This window comes from Lepidothrix coronata, unplaced genomic scaffold (assembly GCF_001604755.1).
Source record: "Lepidothrix coronata isolate B3197 unplaced genomic scaffold, Lepidothrix_coronata-1.0 Scaffold43, whole genome shotgun sequence".
NCBI classification, from domain to species: domain Eukaryota; kingdom Metazoa; phylum Chordata; class Aves; order Passeriformes; family Pipridae; genus Lepidothrix; species Lepidothrix coronata.
This window is the reverse complement of record NW_016690223.1, coordinates 1,220,864-1,246,126: the sequence shown is the minus strand read 5'-3', so window position 1 is coordinate 1,246,126 and position 25,263 is coordinate 1,220,864. Positions and strand designations below refer to the sequence as shown.

The following is a 25,263-nucleotide window of genomic DNA, read 5'->3' as shown; positions in this document are numbered from 1 at the left end:
CTCAGCAGTCCAGCCTGCACATGCCCTCCAAAAGGGAGCTGAAACAAAGGAGAAATACCAGTCTTAAACCTTTAGTGGTCTAGCCAAGAATCCATTTTGAGAGCGAATTTCTGTAAGAAGAATTTCAGTTTACCAAAATCACTCGGCGTGTTCTAAAATTGCCATATAGCACATAATTTTAAATTTGTTGCAAAACTATGGTTTACAATTAAGACAGCACAGAAGGCAGAAAGTGCCTTTTGCCATTCTCTTTATGTTGAAAGATGAATAATTTCTCACTTTCATAGGGCATCCCGAGAGTTAAGCACAAAAAAGATTGTACAAAATACAAGCTTGGTCAAAATTGACAGTATGTTTGGCCTTGCCTGAAGTGGTCAAAGAAACATAAAAATTTAATGGTCTTATTCTACAGTGACCTGGAAGTCATTTAATTTGCATAATCAATCCTCCTAAAGTCTTCAGTAAAGAGGTCACAATTAAATGAAAAGATTTCTGATGCACTTTCCATGGCAACATTATAAAAATGAATGCAACTCTGCCACACAGAGATGCAAATCAATACTGAGGCTTACAAAGAGCTATTGCAGACAGATGTCCATCCAGCACCATGAATCACACTTTTGTGGTTTTTTTTTTATTTTTCCAAGGAAAAAAAGTACAACATCAATCTATTTTATTTGAGCTTTATTATAAACAATTTTGTAGTTTCCAGAATGGGATCACTACATATTAGATAACAAAAACATCATCAAATGAATCAGTTTTAGCTTTTACTAAATTAAATCAGAACCAGCAAAACAAGTATTTTTTAAAGGATTTAGTCTATTGCAAGAAAAACAGCTTTACAAACATGGAATTAAAGATACACATTTGATCATATATACAATAAGCAGCTGATGACACTCCGGACAGAAACATACAAGGAACTTTTTGCACATAAATAGATTTTTAGAAGTATATTTCTTTCACATGTATACAAAATTATTTTGCTTTCTATACTGAGAAAAGTTCTTGGAGACATAAACAAGGATTTCTAAGAGACAAAATCCCACTTAGGATGTGGGCTGTCATGCACACAAGGATGTCATAACACAATTTACACAGCATTCCTATACAGTACTTGAGCTTCTTATATACATACTTACAAGACACCTTTGTACACGAGATGCCACCTTTGCAATGGAAATGGCACCTCCCCTGAAAGGCTGCATTAGTTCCAGTGTTTGTATAAAAGGTATAACAAGTTTCAAAAGGCAGCACCACTCTGCTTGCAGAGTCAAGGATCCACTGAGCTGCAGCTATAGTGAAGGCAATGGGGTCATTAGGCTGGCCTCTGTGTTTGTACAGTCTCAGAGGGGAAGGTTGAGATGTGACCCTTGAGGTCAACACAATACCTCTATAGCATGTTGCTGTGGCAAAAAGAATTGATTTTACCAGATCCATGGCTAAAGCCACAGACTTTTGCTCTTCAACTTTATCTTTACAGTGCTTAAGCCAAGCACTTAGTTCTGGTTTTGGGGGAGAAGTTTGGCTTTTATATGACCTTTCCAGAATGGTTAAATTATTTACTAATGGTGAGGTTGGGTTTAGCACACATACAACCTGTGAAATTTTTCTTTAATGCAGGCAAAAAGGGTGCACGGTGCAGCAATGACAGAGGACCCTGGTAAGCTTCTCTGGAGTGGGGAATGCTCAGCACCTGTGAGAATCAGGTGACAAGTCTCCTGTGAGATTAGGACAGAATTCCACTTTGTTTTAGGCACAACCGTGTCAGAAAAAGGGCTGGGGTTTTGCTCCTTGCTTCTCTTAATCATACTTTGTCTAACTAGGAAAGGGCACCCAGAGAACCCTCAGAGCAGCATGCAGGTGATGCCTTTTAAGACCTGACAGTGTCTAGATAAATGTTACCTGGACAGCCATAGCAAACACACATACTAAAGCTGCATCTGTGGGTTACACACAGCCATACTCATACCAAACTGTCTGCTGATCCCCCTGGGGGTCAGGAGATCCGGGAGTGCTGTTGGAGCTGCTTCCTCTCACAGGCTCCTCTACAGCTTCAGTGCTGCTTTCTTGCAGTTTACCCTGGCACTTAGTAAGTAGGGCATCACCCTGACCATGCCCTAAGGAAGCATTTCCCTCAGTGCTGCTGGAAACAGCTCTGCCAGGGGCCCCTGTGGCCACCTCCTCAGTACGAGGGGCTGGCTTGGGTTTGACTTTTGAAAGAGTGTGCGATGCAGATGAGTAGTGCTGCCCAGGGTTCACATGCTCTGGTTGCTGGGCATTCAGACTGCTGGTGGATGCAGTGGGCGAGGCAGAGAACTGAGAGAAGGAGAGTGGCCTCTCATCTTTCGGTGGGGCCAGGGAAAGGCGCCTCGCGTCCAGCTGCCGACAGCGGGAATCGACACCTTGCAAGGAACCTGCCACCTTTGCGGACTGTGGCCTCTCTCTTAAGATTGCCTGGGAGCTCGTTGGCACAGAAGCCCTGGTGCTCTGACTGACAACATCCTTGCCCCCATGCAGCTCTGCTGATTTCTGAGCGCTCTCCTGCCTGTAGGTCTCTGGGCCGGTGGCTCTGAGGAGGTCTGCAGAGGCTAAGCTGAATGCCCTGCTCAGGGACGTGCTCCTCTTGCTCGTGGTTCCAGGCTGCTGAGGCTGTGCCATCTGCCGCATCCCGCTGCTGGGCTGGTGCTGTGGTGTGTGAGGAAGCTTAAGGGACCCCCCCTGGGAGTTTGCCAGAGGGGGTTCCACTTGTCTAAGATTTGGCTTCAAGTAATTTCCAGGTTTAGGTGTTCTTCCTTCTTCATTGACAATAGTCATCTTCATGGTTGGAGCAACAAGACTAGTGGGCATCTTAGCAGCCTCCTTTCTGGATGGCTGAACCAGCAAGTTCCCAGTAGCTGAAGGCTCATTTGCTTTCCGAAAATAATCGCTGAGCAAGTCATCTCTGTTACTGGAGGTGTCCTGGTGTGAGAAAATATGTACATCACATTAATGACAACACTTTTTGTTTAAAGAATCACACAGGACTTCGTGTTCACATCATCTTCCTTCCCACTTAATTCAAACCAAATACAACCATAGATTTTATATTTAAAGTGGGGAACAGAAGAAATAAATGTTTAAAATGGGTATAAATCCAAATCAAGGAATAACGTGCTCATCATAATGAGATCATGACATCCTTGTTTGCCAGGTTAATTGTCATAATTTTGGAAAGTTTTGTTTCACTTGCAAGCTGGACAGCAGCTCTTTTGCTTTTACATCAGCCACTGTCACTGTAACATCAATATCATATTAATGACATCAGCATTGGTATCAGCAGATATCAATGATGTCTGCCATCTTCCAGAATACAGTTCATCTGGATAACTCTCTACCATAACTTCAGGAAGATAACAGGAGACCATACCCTGGGGAGATGTGCTAGCATTACAAGAAAGTTTCATTCCTTCTCCATTGATTCCCCTCACCTCTCCTAGCCAATATACTATATATGCTAAAAGCTGTGTGTACAATATAATAAAATGTACAAAAAATCTTTACAAAAATGGGGATATGATTGTTTGCCTACAATGAACTTTTTAAATTTCAAGTCTGACAATTAATCTGGCAGTAAAAAAATCCATACAATGAATATTTCACGGGGATGGTCCATGCAATCCAAAACCAGTGATGTCTGATCCGCTGCCTTTGGATTATTAGTACAAGGTATGCTCAGAATAGTTGAGGGCCATGCTGTTTTCACAAAAAACATGCTGAACAAGCTCATGAAATTTACTTTGTTTCTCTAGGAAGTATGTTAAAGCTTAATATATTCACTTTACTAGTGTGCCAAATATTTCTTCCAGTCAAATAACTTGTTTTGCAGAAGCAAACACCAGCAGTGGTAATAGTACAGCGTGAAGATTTCTATGCTCAACTAAGTGTTAAAGCGTGAGGGTTATTTTTAACTTCAATTTAAACAGCTGTTACACATATTAACATTGCAGAATGACTAGTCCTCCAAAAACACGCACGTGTATGAACAAGCACTGGAAATACTTTATGAGCAATTAATGCAAGTGATCTGGCAGCCTTTATCAACTAAGAGTTACAGAATGCTTCTATAGGTATTAATATGCTAGCAAAAGCTGTAGTAAGTTGGAGCTGTTGCCTTCATAACAAGAACAATGGATACCCTGGGGATATATAGTGAAGCAGATCTCCTATTCCCCCTGCCTGTCCTGTGCCTCACGCTGTCGGGACATGAATGACCGAGGAGCGATTCAAGTGACTGTGAATGTTCCTGAGGAATGGAAGGACATAGGGAGTAGCAAGAGGGATACAGCGCATCAGCTTCTAACAGAAATTGGTGCAATGAAATCATTTCACTCTCATTTAAACTGCGCCGATGCTGAAAAGGAACAAGGATGACAGAAAGAATGAAAATGGAAACATGGTCAGGTAGTTACAGACACATACAAAAATAATAATTTTACACATCTCTATAAGCTACAAATTGTACTCAGGATAATGAGGGAGTAGGAGGTATATTTAAACATTACTCTGAAAATTCAAGGACCAAAATTTACTGGTACCATAAAATAGTACAGCTCTGCTGATTTCAACACTTTTACCAAGGCATTCATGAAACAGAAACATCTGTTCACTTACACTACCAATTGTTCTTAAGATATTAACACGTTCAATACTGCACTGCCTCACTACTGTACAGGATGTCTGAGCAGTGAAAGACAAATGCCATCTAGAAAACATTTCATTTCTGATCACTTCAATAACAGACATATTCCTGCAGTCATTGAACCAACAGGGCAGTCAGTGCCAGTAAAAACATAAATGTGCAGCATGATGAAAGTATAAAGAACTTCCTTGGCAACAAAAGTATTCTCTCTCATATGCACCGATACTTTCAGATTAAGAGATGGTTTTAACAACTGCATATTTTGCACTTCAATTGAAAACTATTTTAGGTTTCGTTCCTAATCATAGTTTAGCAGCTGAAAATTACACAGAAAACTTACCAGTTCATAAATAAAACTACCTGGACCTGAGAACTGATGATGATTTAACACAAAACCCTGACCACATGTGTTTGCTGGTAAAAAGTCCCAGCAGTCCGATACATAGCACTTGCAGTGAATTATCTGCCTGACTTGTCATAGGTGATACATCAAAATAAGTGAGCAGAGTGCTATGTGAAAGTTAATCTTGCCTGGGTTATTGCAACTGTTCATTCATCTTGCAAGATTCAACAGTACTCACACATATGAACAAGGATCATCTTGTCTTTCCTTGTTTCCCTATGGCCTCATCCTCCTGAATCAGCTTTGAACAGTTTTTTGACATGTGGAATGAGCCATCTAGCTCTCTTTACTTACACTTGGTGGAGACAGCCTGTTGCTCTCTTCCAAGAACTCTTCCAAAGTTACCATCTCACTGCCAGGTGAGGCAGCGCGTTGCCTGCCTGGGTAAGACTGAGATGGGTTACTCTTCTGAGATTTATCATAAGAGATGAAACCATTCCGGTGAGAGGAGGACTCTTGCCTGCTGCTGGGGCTTAAGACGGTAGAAGCAGAGTGAAGGGGATAGGTGTCTCGGAGCAAGGCTGGTGCTTCTCTGCTTGGCACCATATCTTCACTGCTGAGGCTCTCAGTTCTACCATGCATATGGTCTAACGAACCTGAGGAGAAGCATAACTATCATTAATGACACTGCTCTGCCCTCATTTCAGTAGATTTCTTACTGAGGTAGAAATTTTATCATTCAGGGTTATTTCAACACAGACTGGGTGGCATTTTTTACCTTCCTTCTCCTACAGAGCTCAAGGCAATCAGAACTTGGAAAGATCAGGACTAGTAAACGTGTTACAGCACATACTTTGAGCCTCTATGTTAAACAAACACAATTACTTCTCCAAGGAATAACACAGATAGAATTGGCAGCCTCTTTACAACCCCTGTGTCACTAGGAGATCTCCCAGTCTTGGCTGTGTGATCTGAAAGCCAGCACCTGACAGTGGGAAAGCAGAGAGCAGATTTCTCCACAGTGTCAGGTCTCCAGGCATCCTTCAAGGATGCACAAATTCAGCAAAGTAAATCTCCAGAGCACACTGATTCCATACACAAGTGTTGTACAGAGTAAGAACCACAGAAACCCGTTGTTGTAAAGAGTCTAAGAGTGGCCTGATACTTCCCACAGTATTGATGCCAGTCAGACTGAAGCAAAACTAGACTTCTGCCTTAAAAGCCACCCCTTGCCAGAATCAATCTTAGAAAAGTACTTCTTGCCAGCAGTTTTGATTCCCAAGACAACCATGTCCAGATTTCATAATCATTACAATTTCAAAACAACAGTCTTCAAAATTAATTGGAAAGAAAATGGCATTTTGCATACAGTTTCATGGAGTTTCACTTCCTGTTTGTCACAACTCAGCTGTAAAAGCTTTACCTTTTAAATTGAGGGGTGAACTACTGCTGGAAGCATTCCTACTGCTCTCTAAACTGCTTGGCCTGGACACTGAAAAACACAAATCAAGCATAGAACAAACAGATCTTAAGTTTCTCTGATTCCCTAAAAGACTTGGTTACAGTCTACCTTCTAAAATAGGACCTGTGCAACTAAAACCATTAACAACATAATATCTACAGGATGCCACAATCTGGACAGAGTAGAAACTGTTTTCATTTTTAAAGTTGTTTAGCATCCATCTTGTTTATCTCAGTTATTTTTTGCACAAAGAAATATGTTTTGGGTTTTCTTTTTACAGCAACTATAAAGTAATGTAAATACTGAAAAAGCTCAACAATAAGTTGCTGTCTCTTTCTCAGTTTTCTTTGGAAGGAGCTGGCAGCCAGCCGGCAAATTAAGTCTTCCACAAATCTCTAAACAGGCAGTGCTGCTGTTTCAACAGTGTTCCCACTGTGCATCCACACCCCAAATTTTTCATATTGCTGGTTCACTCCTTTAAGAAAGGAATTGAACACTATCCAGAAAAATCAGCAACAAATCTGTAGGACATGCATTAAAAAGTCTGCTGGGGCAAGGCAACTTGCCTCAATGTCAGCATTCATTTTCAAAATTTATTTTGGCAAAACAGCCATTAAAAGCTCCTCAACAGAAAACCAGAAATACTTAGATTCACATTCCCAAAATGGTGCTGCATTGCTACATCCCCTTTTATTATGCTAATTTAAAATATTCTAGGACAGTTCACGTGGATGCAATGAAACAAGTCTTAATGTAGACGTTTAGATCACTCATATATGCTATAAGCTTACCATGCTGTCTGGTGCTTGCCAACTCCACCTCAGGGGACTGTTCACATAGATTATCTTCTGAATTATAGCCTGGAAAGGAAGATAAAAGGTAATATTGAACACAGAAAAGTTAATCCTTCAGGTCAGTCTTCAATGTATTCTAGCAGCGTAGAAGACTGAGGTGGTTAACAGGTTTTACAGACCCAACACTGGAAGAGCAGCCACCTTCTATCCACTGGGCAGGGAACCACAGAAGCACTGATGTTCAAATGTGGTCTGTCAAGCTGGTGACATTACAAGACTGAGGATCTGTCAGATACTGACTGTATCTGATCAATTAAACCATTAAGAAGATAAAGTAGGAGTAAAAATACTAGTGCTTTGGTTTTGTACTTGAATGCCACTAGTAGCCTTGTAGGAACTATGAAATGCCTGACTGGTACTAAAAGCTGGTGTATCAAATGCACCACACACCTTTTGGTCTGCTCTGGAGCCTGGAGATGGGGGTGGAAGTGTGCAGGTGAATAGCTGAGGCTGAGTAAGTTCTGGAACCCATTTCCACACAGCAGGGTTTTGCCGCAGAGTCTGCTGAGATTTCAACATTATCATTGCTGCCTCCGTGATGGGAATTCCTTTTTTGCTTTAGGTCCATTAGCACTGATGGGGAAAGAGGTAAATGATTCAATGAAAAAAAGTAGCACTAGAGGATTTTTATTTATCTGCCTATACAAACACGACAAGCAGGCACAAAGAAACTGCACAACATAGGCGACAGTTTTGCAAGCTTTTCCATAAACAGTTCAGTAGTGGATAGGAAATTTCTGCCACCAGCTTGTCAGTCATGTGTGCTCTCTGTAAAGTGTGGGAGTGACAAGGGCTGCTTAGTGCTGGTGGGAGGGTTGATATTATACATGCAACAATTACCGTGAAAGGAGGAAGAAAAGGAGCAAAGACATGAATCCAGAAAAGATAAGTGAGGTGTGAAATTCCCATAACATTATTCCTTGTAGGAACATTTTATAAGCACTTCAGTAATAAAATAGAATAAGGAAGGAGTGACAGTAGTCACACTCTTACTCAAAGAAAAATAATGCTGATTTGGAAATTATCTAGCATGATCCACACACTAAGTTAACTGCTTTCAGGTTTAGATCTTTGCTGTGGATAAGAGTTCAGTCTTTACAAGGTTAAAACTCTGCTGCTCTTATGATGTTCTGGTGCAATGATTTTTAAGTGGAGTTCCTGGGATCTTAGCAGGAGAACAACAAAAACTGTCTGCTAGAATACTACTTAGATTCAGAAAGCTGAAAAATTCTTTTCTACTGATATGGTAAATTAATTCATTTATTGCAATGTGAATGTAATACTTTAAGGCACACATAGAACAAAATTTGAAGAATTTACTACAGAAAACACACTTAATAAGATGCAAGATTGTAGCATTTTATACATTTCTATGGAATACTTGATTAAGTAATAGAAACTAAATGCTGAAAACACAGCAGAGTGCAGCAGTCAAAATAAACAGCTTGCGGGACAATGGACACAGTTCAAAGCACAGAGCAGCTGTAAAGTTGTATTAGAGAAATGGATCAAGCTACTGTCATCTTAGATGGCTCCTGGAAGCTGACTTCAAGAACAATGTTTTCTCCCACAGTTTGTGTGGACTCAATAGCACAGGGCCAGCACTTGCTCTCAGAACTGAAGTTTATGCTGTGCCTGGAGGGGCAATTATTGGCTAAAGCTTGGCATGCAAATCTGTACTTCCAATGGACTTTGTAGATGCACTTAACACCTTCCATAGATGCCAAAAATATTAATTGCCCAAGAAACATACATTCTGAACAAATTCCAAAATGGGCGGCAACAGGCTGTTCCGCCAGAGTCCCTGGTTGTGCCACTGAGGGACAATCCTCAGAATGAGAAGGGGGATGAGATCTTTAGGCCTCTCTGCTGTAGTATACTGCCCATGCTGCAGATGATTCTCTAACAGAGTGGGGACTAGACCTGCACACTCATTTCAGAAGCCACTAGGTCATGACTGTGAGGCAACAAGAATTCTGGGCAATGGATCAAAGATGAAGGTTATTCCCTGTCTTAAGAGAACAAATTTAGTTTCTCCTTCCAAAAAAATCTGTTGAAACTGAAGCAGCAGAAACTGAAACTTCATCTCAATTCAAGATGAATTTTCATAGTTGGAAGTGTAAAACCTTACTAAATATCAGGTTTGAATGCAAACATCAAGACAGTTGGCTGAGAATAATTTTTCCAGTAGTTTCCATTCTGTATCCAAAGTTAGATTATTTAAAAGCAGACAAAGATGTTAAAAATCCTACCTTTTGTAATCATTTAGTGGCACAGAATACTGGAAAAGTCTTTAGGATTTGAGACTGTATTTGTATTTTAGTAGGACTACAACATTGTAGAAAGCATAGCAAAAGCAAATCAGTTCAACACTTCAACTGGACACAATGCAAATATGTGACTGCAAGAAAATATCGAAGCGAACAGCAACTTCACTTACTTACAACATGCACCACAGCCAATATACATACGCAAACTGTATGCCATGAGGTCCCCTAAAAGTGTGCTGCATTGAAGAAATGATCCACAGTGTGCAATAGTGATTCATCTTCTACAGGAAAATTTAAGTCCATGTTCACTAATCTTTGCTTGTATTTAGAGCATTGTAAAGACATGCTGAGTGTTTCTATCAGTGTGCGTGTTCTTTTAAGGTGTGTGGGATTTTTTTGTGGTTTTTTTTTTTTTTTTTTTTTTTTAATATTTGTGAGAAACAAATGAAGATAAATGCTAAAGAGAAGGTGTTAGAAAACTCCCAATTCCGGGAAAGAAAGAGGTTCATTAGGAGAGGATGGGATGTCGGAAGAAGACCAGAACCGGAGCCGATTAGAGAAAGACTGATGATTCGATGGAGACTTAGGAGACTTTTCTTTATCCTTGCTTTTGCTTCTCAAAAAGGCAATCTTTTTGCGCAGTGCAGCTAAATTGTTATCACCCAGGTATCCCAAAAAGAAGAAGAAAAAAGGTAAAATAAAAGCATTGTAAATAAAACTTAGCATCTTAACACAAATCAAAGACTACACAACCAGTAAAAACAAAAAGGCTAAACAATGACTAACACCTATATTGGAGGACTGATGAACGTATAGTTAATCATAGCTAATCTGACTCAGATTAATGCATAGATTAACACATACACATAAAATATAAGCAAGTCCTTTACGAAATTACTGTTAGATCACCCAAAATGTTTTTACTTAATAATATAAAATCAGTGATAACATACTCAAATGTCCTAGATGTCTTCTAGGCTTTAATACTGATGGCTCCTGAACTCCACGTAAGTGTGTTTCACTTAACATCAAAACAAATGAAGCCACAGAGACTTTCTGTTATCTCTGGCACTCCACAAGGGTCTAGTTCTGTGGAAACCCAAGCCCAAATCCCATGCTGAAATCCAGATGCATATTAAACCCTCAACATCTAAAATCACATGGATGATCTGAGACATGTGTTTTTATTTTAAATGAATAAATGACCTTGAAGTATTAGAATGGGGAGAGAGAAATATAAAACCCAATCAAAACAAAAACTTCAGACAGACAGATATTTGCAGTAGTTTATAGCAAGAATTCCACTTTTTTCAGCTGCTCCCCTTCTGTTTCCCACACTCCTCAGTGGGAAGACAGGAATTATTATTCAAGTATTAATTTCAAAATTGCCTCTTGAAAAGTATTCCTGGAGAACAATGATCTATATATATATAGAAGCTGACAGCAATGCTCTCAGTAGAATAAACAAAGCTTGGGATATATATTACCTTTAATAAGGATGACAGAGTATTTATTTTGAGGAGCTTTCGTTTAATTTTCCCATTATTAGGAACACCTGATTTACTGTATAAACTAACTAAACAGAAAAAGTAATCATTCCATCTTCCTTACATTTGTCCCAGTGTTCAAAAAACAAAAAATCATTTCATCATTTTACATTAACTAATTCCTAGTTTGATTCGAAGTCAAAACATGGCAAAGTCCTCCAAAATAACCAGGTTACGCTAAATTGGTATTTGCCACATTATTTGTTTTGCATGTGCACCACCTGCTGGCAGTGGCTGTCAGCCAGACCGTGCCCGTTGAAAAAGCAGCCTCTGCTCCTGAACCACACACTACTTTACCATACAGCTTTAAACTGAAAACTGCTTTGCTGCAAAACCCTGCTAAATGAGATATTTCAACCAACTTATTCAGTAACATGCAATACATTTGGGCAAACCAAGAAACTTCATACTGAAGTTGAAGGAAGAAGTATGAGATAAAGGAAGAAATCAAGTTAAAAACCAACCCCCTACCTTCTAGATTTTACTCCAATTTTTAGTTTAGGTTTTTTTGCTTACTAATACTTTTATTTCACTAAAAAAGCCAACAAAACAAAACAAATAAAAAGCCAAACACCACTCCCCCCCTTGAAAATATAATATGATTGAATATTAACATATCCTATATATTACATCTTTTAAAAATATTTTTCAGCTCCTGATTTTAGGCTGGGCATTCCTTACCTTTGTTTGAAGAACCCCCAGGGCTCTCTCTCTCTTCCATAGGGTTTGACCCTTGAGAGGTATTATCCTGAGACTCGTGTTGATGTTTCAGTTTCTGGGAGGCAGATGGAGAGTTTACCATCTCTGGGGATTCAGAATGCCATGTGGGGCTTTCTGCTGCTGGTTTCAACCGCTCCCTTGTAGTCTCCTTCTTTGGCTTGATTAGTTTGACTAAGGCTCTGGCTCCAATCCAGTGGTTTTTCCTGATAAAGCAGGTTTTGTGAATGGAATTCAGAAAACTCTGCAAGAAATACTCCCCAAAGAAGTTTACAGCTGTGCTAAAAACACCAAGCCATCCTACATTCTTATTTGTTTACTGTCATGAATTGGCTAAAAAAAATGCAGCACAAATTTCACAGAGCTTGGAGATCCATTTCTCCCCTGAAGTCAAAATTACTTTACAGAAATATTTCTCTGGCATGAGAAATGTGAGAAAGACAACTGTTCCCTCTGCTAGAATTCTAAACTACACATATGGACCCACATGAGACATTTTAACAGTGCAGAAAGCTCTACTACAGGAACAGACTGAGGAGGAAAGAAATCGAAATTGCTTTAAAGCCGAATCCCTCTCTTTGCTAAGGCTATCAGTCAGAACTATGTATAGTGGAATTATCTTGGCTCTTTTATGATGTTTTTAATATAATTTTTTAAGTCCTTTCTCACCAAAAGATTGCTTTTTCACAATTAATATTGTTTCAGATTGCTGTATTAGTACAGAGGGCCCCACATGAGGTCCTGTGCTCTACATTAACATAATCTGCTGCTTCAGAGAATAGCTTGCTGAGTTAGAGTGAAGATTGCCCTTATTTAGATAATGTTTCTATTATCCCCAGTTAAAGAAAGCCCTTTCTTGCTCTCACAAATCTGTACTACAGCAGAACTGAACCCACGTGGGACTTACTTTTTTGGAGCAGGATCATAGAACTTGTACTGATCCATTATCTTCTCTTCAAGTTTTTCCTTGTGTCTCCTTAAGGCATTCAATTTATCACTGTGAGGGGGAAAAGCATATTCTGAATCAACTGTATGAAATTAAGCATAATCAAAAAACTGAAGACCAAGAGACACCAAGAGAGGAAAGAGACTGAAATATCTTCCTATCCCAAACCTTCAGAATCCTCCTGAGCTCATTCACAATCTCTTTAGAAAGTGCAAATGCAAAAGCCTACCAAATCTGCTGATGGATGATTTTTGTGCAATAAGCACGAAACGTGAAAGAACAGTAGATGGTGGTGCTAGGTTACTCACTAATACCTCAGTCAGAGTTTGTTTGGGGGATGTTAAGATTAACTATATTTTTCACTCATTATTTATTTTATTAACCTACACAGTGGAAGGTGGCAAATCTTATTTTCATTCAGGTAGTAGGCCAAATGTACCTCCATCACAGAACTGTCAGACACCGGGATAAATATGTTAGAATACAACATCTGAACCACATTCAGCCAATTTCAGCAAATAATTTCTAAAATTTCAGCCATATAAGCCAGTACTGATACAAAACTCAACTCAGGAACTCCTACATCATCCTGATGTGCTGAAACTAAAATTCTTAGGATTAACAACACTTTTCTTCCTTCTTTCATACCAATAACAGAAATTCACTTGCAGCGAGAATAGGATTCTTTGTAAATGTACAGTATCTTTAAGCAGGGTATCTCACTTAAATGTGTCACCCTGTGCATGAAGGATGCAGCAATGTATGTGCATACATGCATCCCTAAAAACAACATCAAAGCAGGTATTTCTTAAAATGCAAATGACAAAAACTAGAGGAGTATGAATATTTGCTATTATTCACAAACTTAAATATAAAATGACTCTCATAAGACTAAATTTTTGTAGCAACTCAGCTGTTTTTCAAACTCTTTCCAAGCTTTCCAAAACCACTCTTTGAGAAGTACCACTGAGTTTAGCATTACATCTTTTATAACTAAATTTTCCACATAGGTTGATCTACATTATTTGAAAAGAGCTGTCTGTGCTTGCCCAGCTGTCTCCTGAGCATTCCTTTGCAGGAAGGCAATGTGAAGAAATTTTGTGCATTCTCCCATTACATATATCTCCTACTTAAACATTCCCTCTTCCAGCCATATATCAAGTAGACCTATCGTTCTGCTTCCTGTCCTTCTACTCCTGATAGATGATTTGTATTCTATGTTTGCCTAGATGGTCTTTTTTAGGTTTCACAATTCAAATCTCTTTTTTCTTACATGTACTGTTTCTGTTCTTCATGATACTGCTCCTTGCTCTCCATGGTCTGCTCCAGTAACATCTGATTCTGCTGGCTCAGCATCTGAATCTGACTCAGAAGATGATGGTTTTCTTCTTCCAGATTTCCCTTTAGACGTGACAGCAGCTATTAAACAAGACAAATTAATCTCTCCTCTGGTCTGGCTTCCCTGGAGTGCACCATAATCAAGCTAACACAATAGCATGGCAACCTAGGATAAAAACCCATTAACTTCGAAGTATATGGGGTTGTTGTAATATAGTTTGACCTTCCATATATAGCATGTCAAAAACATCACACAATGACTGCCAGCTCTCTAATAGGAATGCAGTAGTAGTTGCATACCTACAGCTACTCACCTCGCAGTGGTTATCCAGCTTGGTCAGAGAGATATCCATGGACTGGTGCTGTTCCTTCAGCTCATCGTAGCGAGCTTGCCAACGATTCAGCTCCAGCTGAGAGTTATTCAAGGAAGTTTTCAGCTCTTTAGTGTGTGAATGCAGCCCTTCATACTCTGCCTTCAGTTGGCTGTGCAAGAAATTCACCCTAAACATGAAGAAGCCAGCAGGTTTGTGAAGGACACTTCACAGAAAGGACCTCACATTCAAAGACCACACCACAGTTTGCAGCTGTCACTAAATCAAATATAGTTCCAAAGAAAAACTCCTAAGGACATTTTTATTCTAAGCATATAATAGATTTTTATTAGAAAGTAGTGATAGCATTATAAAAAAACTTCAATTCTACAAAAGAACTGAAAGGAAAATACATGAAACATAAAACTTCTATTTCCTCAATATGTAAGAAACACACCACAAATTTCTGAGGCACAATGTATTTAAGAGCATTTATATATAAAGGCAGCTCTGTCTGGCACAAATAAACACTCACAGGTTATTTTTTTTTTCCTGATGCATAAAAAAGGAGCATTTAAGTGTCCTGAACTGTGAAACACTGTAGTATTGTAAGATGATACTGTGGTATTCTTTTACAGCTTTTGATAAATCTAAAAATGTCTAGAAATCATGAAGACATAAATAAATAGATAATTAAAAAAGATGAAGTTCCGTATCTGCTGACAGATCAGCTAAGCCTCTGCCTCTCTGCCAGCATTGCATTCAACATTTTGCAACATCTTTCTTTGTCCCTGAGAAACTGAGTTAGAAACAGCAAACTTGAGGAAACCTCCTCTGCAGTGTTCACTTGTAGAACTGTAACTCGACTTAACATGTGACTTTTAAATATGATTTAACCTGACACTGCTTTAACTTCATACAGTCTTGGCCCCTTGTACTAAACTGTTCCTCAAAACACCTTTGTAGTATGAACAGTGGCAAGGATATAGGGATCCTGGATGTTTTACTGCTGCATTATGTAGAGTTTGGATGCTGGCTCTCGAAAGAGGTTCTGCCATGAGTTACCAGCTACCCAGTGATCATGAGTTACTAAGCCTGCTTCTAATAACAGAAACAGCAGTTTTTTCTGGGCAGCAGAAAATAAATAATGGTAGCTTCAAGAGCAAAATCATATTGTGTAAAAACCACAAACCAGTTCTCCTTAAGGGAAAAAAAAGCAGAGTAAGAACAATTTCACAGAATTCTAGACACTATTGGGGTGGTTGGACATTTGCAGTTCTGCCTAAAGGTGCTTAGAAAGAGCCAATTGCAGAAAACACCTGTGAACTGAGCCACACGTGGAAGCTTATTCTGTATGAACAAAGGTCCCAGGATCAGACCATGTCTGAAGCACCAACTAACAGTAGTTGATGACAGTGTTCATGAAGCTGATAAATCTTAAATGAGTTAAAATTATTAAATTAGTAAGACAGAAATTGAGAAAAAAGAAGACACATTAATGAAGGTATTCTGGAATTACAGTCAACACAGCAAAACAACCATCGTTTGCATAATTGACTTTTTAATGGTATAGAATTTAGAGAAGGAACCATACCTGTCCAGTTCCTCCCTCAGCTTCTGATTTTCCCCAGTGGTTATTGCATTTGATCTTCTCTCTTGTTGCAGAACCTCTCTCTCAGTTTTTAAAACTAATTCCAACTCTTCCAATTCTGCCTTGTGTTTCATTAAACTGTTGTATCTGCAAAAGGAAGAGTAGCATACTCTCAGCTTTCATTTAAACATTTTCTTTCCTCTGGGTTAAGATTTTTAATAGGTAATACCCAAAGGACCAGAAAGTATTTTTTTCCTGCCTGCTTAATTTCATCCTTGTGCATGGTTAAACATCTACCAAGGCTGAAGATTTCCACACTGTGCATGAAAATTCGGCTTAGTATACAAGTCAACAGAGAGGGCTTCAGAAAAAAAAAAAGGGGGGGGCAAAAAAGGCAGCATTTTTTAAGCAAACTGGAACACAACTGACAGAATCTTGCTTCAATTCCAGATTCTGGTCATTTGGTAAAAAACGTGAGATTCTCCAGGGTGCATGGAAACTGCAGCACTGAACTGGAAACCCATTCACAAGTAATTGTCAGGGGCAGGGGTCAAAAACCTGACTAAAAAGCAGCAGACAAAAAGCAACAAGAAAGCAGGCAATGAGTTTATTAGGTAACAACCTAATGCATGTTAGTTTATATGCACAGGTAATAGCATCCTGCATAGGTACTAATCTCCTGCATACTCCAGACAGATAATGAGGAGAATATCAGTGAGCTGACAGCAAAATACTTGTAAGCAGAGGCTGACTCACCTGCTTGAGTGGCTCTACTTGTTCACTAGTGAGAAAACCAAGAGCAATGTTGGTGTTTGCATTGAGGCTGCCACTGTTATTTGGGTTATGTAACTTGCACATAAACCACTCAGGGTGGGGAGATGGGTAGAGACAGAGGGCTGATGCCATCAACTCTGTCTTTAATTTTGACCTCTGGAATGCTAAAGTAACAGAGGTGTGGAATAACTCCCCTGATATTTGGTACAGGTAAATGTTAGGCAGGCTCAGCCTCCCTGAGGTGCTACACCACCTGCATTCAGAAAATGCTGCAAAAAACGAGGTGGATTGAGATCACAAAACAGCAAGCTGTTCCCAGATTTTTTAACTCTGGTGGCCTCTGTCAGGATCTGTGCCCATACACACACACCAGCAGAGGCCACTGAGGACACCGGTGCAGTGAATGTCAAAAGTCATCAGCACATTTTTCAGTGACTGTGATAAACGGATATTGCCCCAAAATATCAGATACACCTGTGTCAGTAATGGAGAAATATTCTTTTAAGCAATTTAAAACAGAAATTAGGTGGAAGATGCAGCACTGCTTAAAAAACTAAAGAGAACAAGCATCATCATCATCTTTCATGCCAGCAGGGATGAATGCAGAGCACAGTTACTCTGCAGTCATGAAAAGTCCAAAACAAAACCAAAATAAGCAGACAGCACCAAATACACTGACTCCTGCCAACTTGTTTTTCTTTCAGGCTACCATTCCCTTCATCCCAGGGTCAAATTACAGCCTGTCCCAAATTCCAGTCCATTGAAGGGCCACACAGAAAAGTACCTGTCTCCCAGACAAAAGCTGCTTTATGCTATTCATTCCTAGTAACAGCAGTAGACTTTAATTAACCTTATTTATTTGTTTTCTTCCTCCATTCAGCTCTGGGACATTTCAAATTCAATGTCCGTACAACAAATGGAAGAACCTGAAAGCAGAGGAGGGTTTCACATCCAGCTCCAAGAGGGATTTTAGACAGAATGCATGCCAATCCAGAGTCTAAGACAAACTCTGCAGTCAGTCCTTTGGCAGAGATTACCATGGCTGCCTCTGCAGAAACTGTGTTGTAAATTCTTTTGCCATTTCTGTATGATAGGGTTACTCCGTTCATTTTTATCCAAGCCCTCTTTTTTTAAGGAGGGCTATTTATAGGGAAGCAGCATACCAGTCCAGTTTTACCAGCCTGGCCCAGCACCACAGGCTGCCACACTGAGCCTGAGGTAGACCACAGCTGCTCTCCTAGTTGTTAGATGAAAGGTAAGAAAGAAGAGACTGTCTGCAAAAATGCACATGATTCTACATCACCAGAGCTCTAATGAAGTCATCAGGCAAAGTTTTCTTGTACTCCAGATTTAGCACAGAGTCCACCATTTGAGCACAATCTGTGCCACCTGACAAGCTCTACCACCAGGGACAAGCTTACCCATCCTGTAGACTACTCAATACTCATGTTCATTTTTAAGCTTCAGGCTCTTGGACGGAAGGGTTTAAAAAAAACATGCATATGGAATCCATTGTGGTTCTGACACAATTCATTCCTAGGACTGAACAATCATATTCCTTTTTACTCCTTTTGGCTTTCACTCTTTCTGCTGCTTTTTTAAGAGGAATACTGAGGGCAGGTATTTGTGACTGTGAGAACTTAAAAAATGCCCAGCTATGATAAAAACCATGTAACAATAGGAACCCAGAAAAAAGCACTGGTAACATAATAATACAACTCCGTGCAATATGCAACCCTCCACAGCAGCGTTTGTTTTTTCAGTGTCTCTGCAGGATTAGACTTCTCCAGAGTAAGCTACAAAGAAATGCTCAAGGATCTGTTAATCAATCATAGCTAGGAAGTTATTACCTTCCCTTAGTAACGTGCAGTATGTAAAGCAATTTTAAAATGCAACAGGAAAGGCCAGCCTTTCTGTGTCAGCCAAACACCGCAAAGCTAAAAAACTGCTATTAATGGTAAAAGACCGCAGCATACTAACTGTCCTTTTATTGCTAAGTCAAACCCACATGTCTGTGGTTTGCTGGGCTATGACAGGTCATTTCACTGCAGTTACACAGAACCCATTATTAAATCCACATTTCAGTGTTAATACTGTGCAGACAGAACCAAGAGAGATTTGATGAAGTTTGCTCAGGTGCAGAAAATAGTCTGTGGTTAGAATGCACCAGAGTGAACTGCACGAACCTTGGGGACCTTGGCTGTACACAGGGCTAGGTGTCCACACACTAGCTAAAGTTGCTGTGGATTTTTCTAGATGAGCTGCAGTCATAGGTTTGTGCAGAAGCGTAATTATGCCTTAAGCACCAGAAGTATGATTACAGTGCTGTCACTAACTGAGAAAAAACAATTACCTTGGACTTGTGACAAGCAAAACCCTTCTCTTGAACACCACACAAGCAAACTTCTTGGCTGCACTGAGCTGCTCTGGGGAAAATTTAGCAGGTGGTGCATTATAGCTGAAGTTGAAAGTGAGATATTCCATTTTAGCAGTTAAATGCCTTAGAGTAGCATAAGAAAACAGTTTTCTTATAGCTGTTTCTCCCTTCTGCTCCCTCAGCCAGCTGAACTGCACAGCATATGATGGAGGGAAAACAAAATACACACTCAAAAAAGTGGCTGTTTCCTGACAGTCAAATGGATACACAGGTATCCATTTGTCCTTGGACAAATCACCTTGATAAGTATCTTTTGAGACTGATCTGCTGAGGAGGACACTGCACTCTTAAAACTGCCAAACTCAACCTGCTTTGAGTGTAGGGAAGGCCACCATCTGCTCCCCTGCAACATCTCTCACTGGCAGTCACATCTCAGAAACAGAAGTTCAAATTATTATTCATTACACTGGCGATTGGAGCACTTATTGCTGCAGATAACCTATTTTTTGAAAAATACTTTTTCCTTAAGCTAGAGTTGTTTAATATTTGGTACTCATCAAGCAAAGAAAGAACACTGCCTTAACACACTGCAGCAGTGTGATAATCTCAAGCAAAGCCTGAATTAACAAGAACCATTAATCAGTCTGAGAAAGACTTGGTAAGCAGAAACAGTGTCTGTGAAATCACTTACAGCTCATTTAGTCGACAGCCAAGCAGCTGTCCTGTCACATAGCCCCAGTGGATATTTTAATCACAATCAGTTTATTTCTGTATTTTATAAAAATCTACTACACATTGTATTTGCCAGTTCCTTAGTCTTCGGGAAAGAAAAGTTTAGCGCCAGTTTTCCAGTCCACCATAAAGGATCACCACTGAGTTGGTCTGAACCCAACTCATGATCTTGCATGGAAATTAAACCTAAATAAAAGTGTTTTGAGGAAAATCGCTGAAATGTATAACAAAAGTTTTGAGAGGCGGGCAGAGTGGCATTTATGTTGTAGTACATTATGTATATTGTTCAATCCATACACAGTTGTCAGAAAATGACAGTGACTAGAGACTAAACAATAAACAGATTGCCGATTTCCTAATTCAATTGAAGGGCCTGAAGCAAAAGCTTTAGATTGCGAGAACTAGAAGAAAATACGTAATACATCACTATCTCATAGCTGGGTCAATGTGGCTTCCCTCAGAGAGCCTCCTTTGACATGACATTGATGCCACACACAAACTTCAATGGTTTAAATTTCTCAAGATATATACTACTCACACATGGGCAACTACCTATGTGACTTGCAGACTTCATGATGAGAAGCAATACCACGCACAGTAGAACTGGGGAAATCCTTTTAAAGCTTCATGATATTATAACACAAATCCTTAAATGCAGTAAAGGCATTTAGGCTACTTCTGACAAAGCATTCCCAATACTCGAGCCCATGGTTACTAAATGTCACCAGAGTCACCTCTGGTCTGCCACCTTTAGAGGTCTAAAATCTACAGTCTAGAGCTTTGCAATGTCCTAATGACAGCAAGAATGAGCAGACACTTTTTCAGAGGAACAATTTAGTAATTTCTGTTTGAAATTGCAGACCAACATTTAAGGCTAAAATAGTAACATGGGCACATTCTGGCTACACTTATACCCCTGAGCAGTGAGCTTACCTCTCACCCAGACCTTTGTGCTCCAGATCCAGGTTTTTGTGTAATGTTTTCAGGCAGCTGTGCTGGTTTATTAGCATTTCATACTCTGCAGACTGCCGTTCATGCAGTGAAGCAAGGTGTTCATGGTCTTGAAGCAATGACTCATACTCTGCTTTCAGCTGCTCCTTCTGTTTTAGTAGATTTTCATTCTCATTCTCCTTGGCTATCTGCTGATTTTGGAGTAAAGCATTCTGGGCCATCAGTGAAGCACTCTGGGAGCTGAGAGTTGAATTTTCTACCTACAGTTTCTCAAATAGAAAGAAAGTATTACTTATTCACATCTACTGGTACATACAACAAACATTTTGTAGAACCTTCTATCCATACAGAGTTAGTCAAGAATGCATCCATTGCCTTCTAGACTTAAGACATCTATTGACAATTTGGCATCATTTTGGTATTACTATTGGTAGTATGCACCATGTAAAACCATGCTATTAGCAGCATGAAAATCATCACAATAACCTCCAAATTGTTTTACTAGAAGCTCTTGAGCCTGAAAACCGAGATGAGATGGAATACTCATAACTCAATCACTTCTTGACAATGATGTACAAAGTCAAAAGTTATCCCACATTTGTGTACAAGTAATGAAAACTTAAGTTCACCCAAACTCAAAAATATTAACCACACCACTGTGTATGTGCACAGTACTCCTAACAAGTCTGGTTTCAGTAAACAGGTAGTGCATTGAGTTTATATGTTGCTAATATAACTCAAATACAGGTGAGAAATAATTAAAGAGAACAACAACAAAAAAAACCTCTGAGCATGCAAGAGGAAAAACTTGTAAAGTGAAAGTCACAAAAAAAAAAATTAGAGCTAATCCAATGCTGTCCATTAAAACTGGACTCTTTCCCAAGCTAAGATTATTTTTTCAAAATTCAAGTAATTTTTAAGAGTAAATGTACCACTGCCAACTTTGACATTTTGTCTGAAAGTATGAAAACTGTGATTCGAACTCATTGCTACAATGCCTCTTGGGAGTTGACTTGTGTCCTCTTTCCATTTCTTCCAAGGTCTTTCACAGGCATAGCATTAACAGAAAAAAAAGAGCAAAGTTCTTTAATTTTAGAAGTGCAGCCTCTGGAGCAACACATCTGGATTTTGTTGCATTGTTTTTAACAAATTCTCTCTAAATACTCCTTCTTGTTGAAGACAGCTACCAGATATTAGCTACAGAGCCAATTTCCCTCCTACCTTGGAGAAATTCAGACCTCAAACTAAGCTCCACCTTATGGGCCTTATCTTTACATCAGCCTACCAACACAAACATTTACTTATTTGCTGTCATCTTCTACACTACTATAATCAAATCCTGTCTCCTGGCACAGAGGTGCAAGGTTGTCCTGACCTGGAGTTTGGCTGTCTGCGTCTGCAGGGCAGTATTGTGCTCCTGAAGGAAGACATTTTGCTTCTGTAGTGTCAGGATTTGATTGTTGAAGGAGACATTCTGTGTTTCCAAATGCTTTAGCTGTTCTTTAAGGAGCTGCTTCTCAGTATGCAGGGCTGCGTTCTGAAAGAGAGGTGGCATTGAAGGGGTGACAGGAAGAAAAGAAACAGCTGTTCTGATCATCTGGAGTCCTATGAAAGATAAGAACCAATTGGTGATGACCATTCTGCAACAAACATGCAAAAGCAAACTCTTCCCAGCATTAAATGAAGGCAGGACAGATGTTATACATGGGATCAATCTCTGCAAAGGAACACGAGACATATGAAGCATTTAAGTCCCATGCAGTCCTAGGAGACTCCCAACGGATTTAATAGGCTTAGGTGCTCCAGAAAACCCACCAGATTCCTTTAACTCAAAAATTTGGTTTCCAGTAACCCATTCCTGATCGCAAGAGAAGTCTATGAGCTAAGAGGAAACAAGAAAAGGCTTACATTCCTTTCCAGTTCAATTGCTCTGTCCTTCAGTTTCAGCAGCTCTATGGTAGCCTCTTCGTGTCCCATTTCCAATTTCTCGTTCATTGGCTGGTTGGGAATGAGTTCCTGTGCTGAACATCTCAGTGAATTCTGGTCATACTGCCCATCCTGTTGAGTCTGCTTAAGTGCATCAAAGTCCTTCTTCATCTACAAAGCCAACAAGTAACAACCTTCAACACTGAGTGAACTGGGATTATGTATTAATAAGGAAGGGATATGATGCTTCTCTCTTGCACTGTACAGACTTTCAAAGTTTCAACAACACTCACTGCACAGATGGGGAAACTGAGACACAGAGAAGCAGAAGAATCCACATCTCTTGGCCTCCAGTCTGGTGCCCCTTGACTCAAGGTCATTGTCACCTAACAAATAGGCTGTTCTTATGTGAGATGTTTCAACTGCAGCCTTCCTCAGCCTATGTTTCCACTAAACAAGGCAGAAAAACAAGACCATGGCAATGAAAAAAACCCCATGGGAAAACAGATCTGCAAAGAGCAATCATGCAAAAAACCCCTCCTGCTGTGCCCCAGTCTCAAATTTTTTATGAATTTGGTGTCATTATATAGAAAGGGACAAGAAAAGGCAGTCCAGTCAAAAAAGGTTCTTGGGAAGCATGTGTATGGGGAGGGGCAGACAGAGCCAGACTGTTCTTAAAAACAAAACAAGAAACCACACAACAACTCCTCAAAAAAAACCCAAACATGTGAATGTGCAGAACTGCAATGTGAACGATTAAAAGTCAGTTAACCTCTTACCATATTTAGATCATTCTGTAACTGCTGGTTCAAGTTCAGAGAGTCTTTCACTTGAGCTTCCAGCATTGCAATCTTTTCCTCTTTCAAAGCTAGTGTTGATTTTAGTGCTGACTCAGTTTTGCTCTCCAAAACCTTGTATTTTCTGAAAAACACGATAACAGCTCTCCAATTCTGCCACAAGGATATGAACCACCATCTATACAGCAGACTTCACCTTCACCCATTCCAAATCTCACTACATATTAAATTACATGTGCTTTATTCTTCAGGAAAATTATTCCCTCTACTGCTGCAGATTGTTACTGATAGATTATAGCTGGAGAAGTTGCTTTTGGAAAATCCAGTCAATTTTGACAGAGGTAACACCAGCATGGTTCTATAGAGTTATGTAACTTGAAAAAAAAAGTTTTTCTCTTTTTGCCCTAATTACTTTACAGAAATTTCTTCTCATGACTCTTTTTATATTCTTGACAAGGAGAAAAATTCACAGTCTAAAGACTCCTATGAGATGGGTATGCTTCTCTAATTAGGTCTTACCAAGAAGCCTTTATACACATGGGTGGTTGTGTTGGGGTTTTCTTTGTTCATCACTGTAGGACTTGCAAAGGAATTTCTTGAAATCAGGAATTTCTTAGGCAGCATCTATGTTTATGTTAACAGGTGGCTAGATCACCAATTACATGGATTAATGATAGACACTGTTGAATAGACACTGTTCTTACTTGTAAAGAGACTATAAAAAAAATACATGCTAAAATAGCTACTCTGCTGGGGAGTACAGTGAAACTGTAGTAATACTGCTAGCATGGAGAGAGAAAATAACATTTCTTCCTTCCACCCAAGAAAACAATTTGCAAAACCTACAGTATACTGCCAAGCTTGCCTCAGAAAAATGCAGTTTATATCCAAAATTGTTACAGGCAATTGGAACGAGACAGATGAGAACCAAAAAAGAAAGGTAAAGGGCTTGAGTTAGGCTGAGCTCAAAAGTGACTAGGAAAGTTCAGTTTCCTTACGTGTCACCATTGCCATTGTCATCCTCTAGTAGCAGCTCTTTGTTCAATCCTATCTTCTCCAGTTCCTGGCTCAGTTTGTCTAGCTCACTAGACAATTGTTGACTCTTCAGCTTCTCCAGGACCAAATCCTGTAACAGCACTAACATGATTAGTTGCTATGCAAAGGGTGGTGATAATTATCCAGTAATATATATTTTTTTTAAAATACTGAAAAAGTCATAGCATAAAATCCTAGTTTCAAGCAGGTCAGTTAAAATTCTTCATCAGTGACAGCTGAAAGCAGAATTAAACTGATTGCTTTTATTTATAGGTTACTTGAAATAAATCTGTAGAATGCTTCTTTCGGCCTTTGTCTCACTCACTGTACTGAATTACTTTGGCCAATGCTGGCATCATGCCCACCTGCCAAAAGAAGGAATGTGTGTGGGCCAGGAGACATCCCATCTTTGTGCCACAGAGAGATGTGTGCAGGGCAGGGGACACCAGCAGAGGGAGTTCCCACCTCTAAGCTAAGACAAAAAGCCCTGTCAGCACTGGCATATACACAGAGGAGTGACAGGACTTCAGGATGAAAGTTTCCTGAGATAATATGGCTAAGATGGTATTTTCAAGGGACTTGGTTACAAGGTCAATAGTGAACAGCAC

The 25,263-nt window shown here is 39.6% G+C and overlaps 1 protein-coding gene across 3 annotated transcripts in view; it reads right to left on the bottom strand.

Moving 5' to 3' along the window:
* Positions 1 to 673: 673 nt before the first annotated feature.
* CCDC88C (coiled-coil domain containing 88C) overlaps positions 674 to 25,263 on the bottom strand; it is a 102,661-nt gene continuing 78,071 nt past the window's right edge. The window contains exons 16-31 of one of the 3 annotated variants that reach the window (XM_017813794.1): positions 24,619 to 24,746; positions 23,603 to 23,744; positions 22,806 to 22,994; positions 22,273 to 22,434; positions 20,880 to 21,157; positions 16,067 to 16,210; positions 14,476 to 14,662; positions 14,097 to 14,242; positions 12,785 to 12,874; positions 11,842 to 12,083; positions 7,734 to 7,916; positions 7,281 to 7,349; positions 6,451 to 6,519; positions 5,382 to 5,683; positions 4,181 to 4,396; positions 674 to 2,964 (exon numbers count right to left, since the gene is read on the bottom strand). In XM_017813794.1, coding sequence (XP_017669283.1) covers positions 1,954 to 2,964; positions 4,181 to 4,396; positions 5,382 to 5,683; positions 6,451 to 6,519; positions 7,281 to 7,349; positions 7,734 to 7,916; positions 11,842 to 12,083; positions 12,785 to 12,874; positions 14,097 to 14,242; positions 14,476 to 14,662; positions 16,067 to 16,210; positions 20,880 to 21,157; positions 22,273 to 22,434; positions 22,806 to 22,994; positions 23,603 to 23,744; positions 24,619 to 24,746 — 3,558 coding nt within the window. In that variant the 3' untranslated portion in view covers positions 674 to 1,953. The remainder of the gene's footprint in view (positions 2,965 to 4,180; positions 4,397 to 5,381; positions 5,684 to 6,450; positions 6,520 to 7,280; positions 7,350 to 7,733; positions 7,917 to 11,841; positions 12,084 to 12,784; positions 12,875 to 14,096; positions 14,243 to 14,475; positions 14,663 to 16,066; positions 16,211 to 20,879; positions 21,158 to 22,272; positions 22,435 to 22,805; positions 22,995 to 23,602; positions 23,745 to 24,618; positions 24,747 to 25,263) is intronic. The other 2 variants (XM_017813795.1, XM_017813796.1) reach the window with 2 other exon arrangements.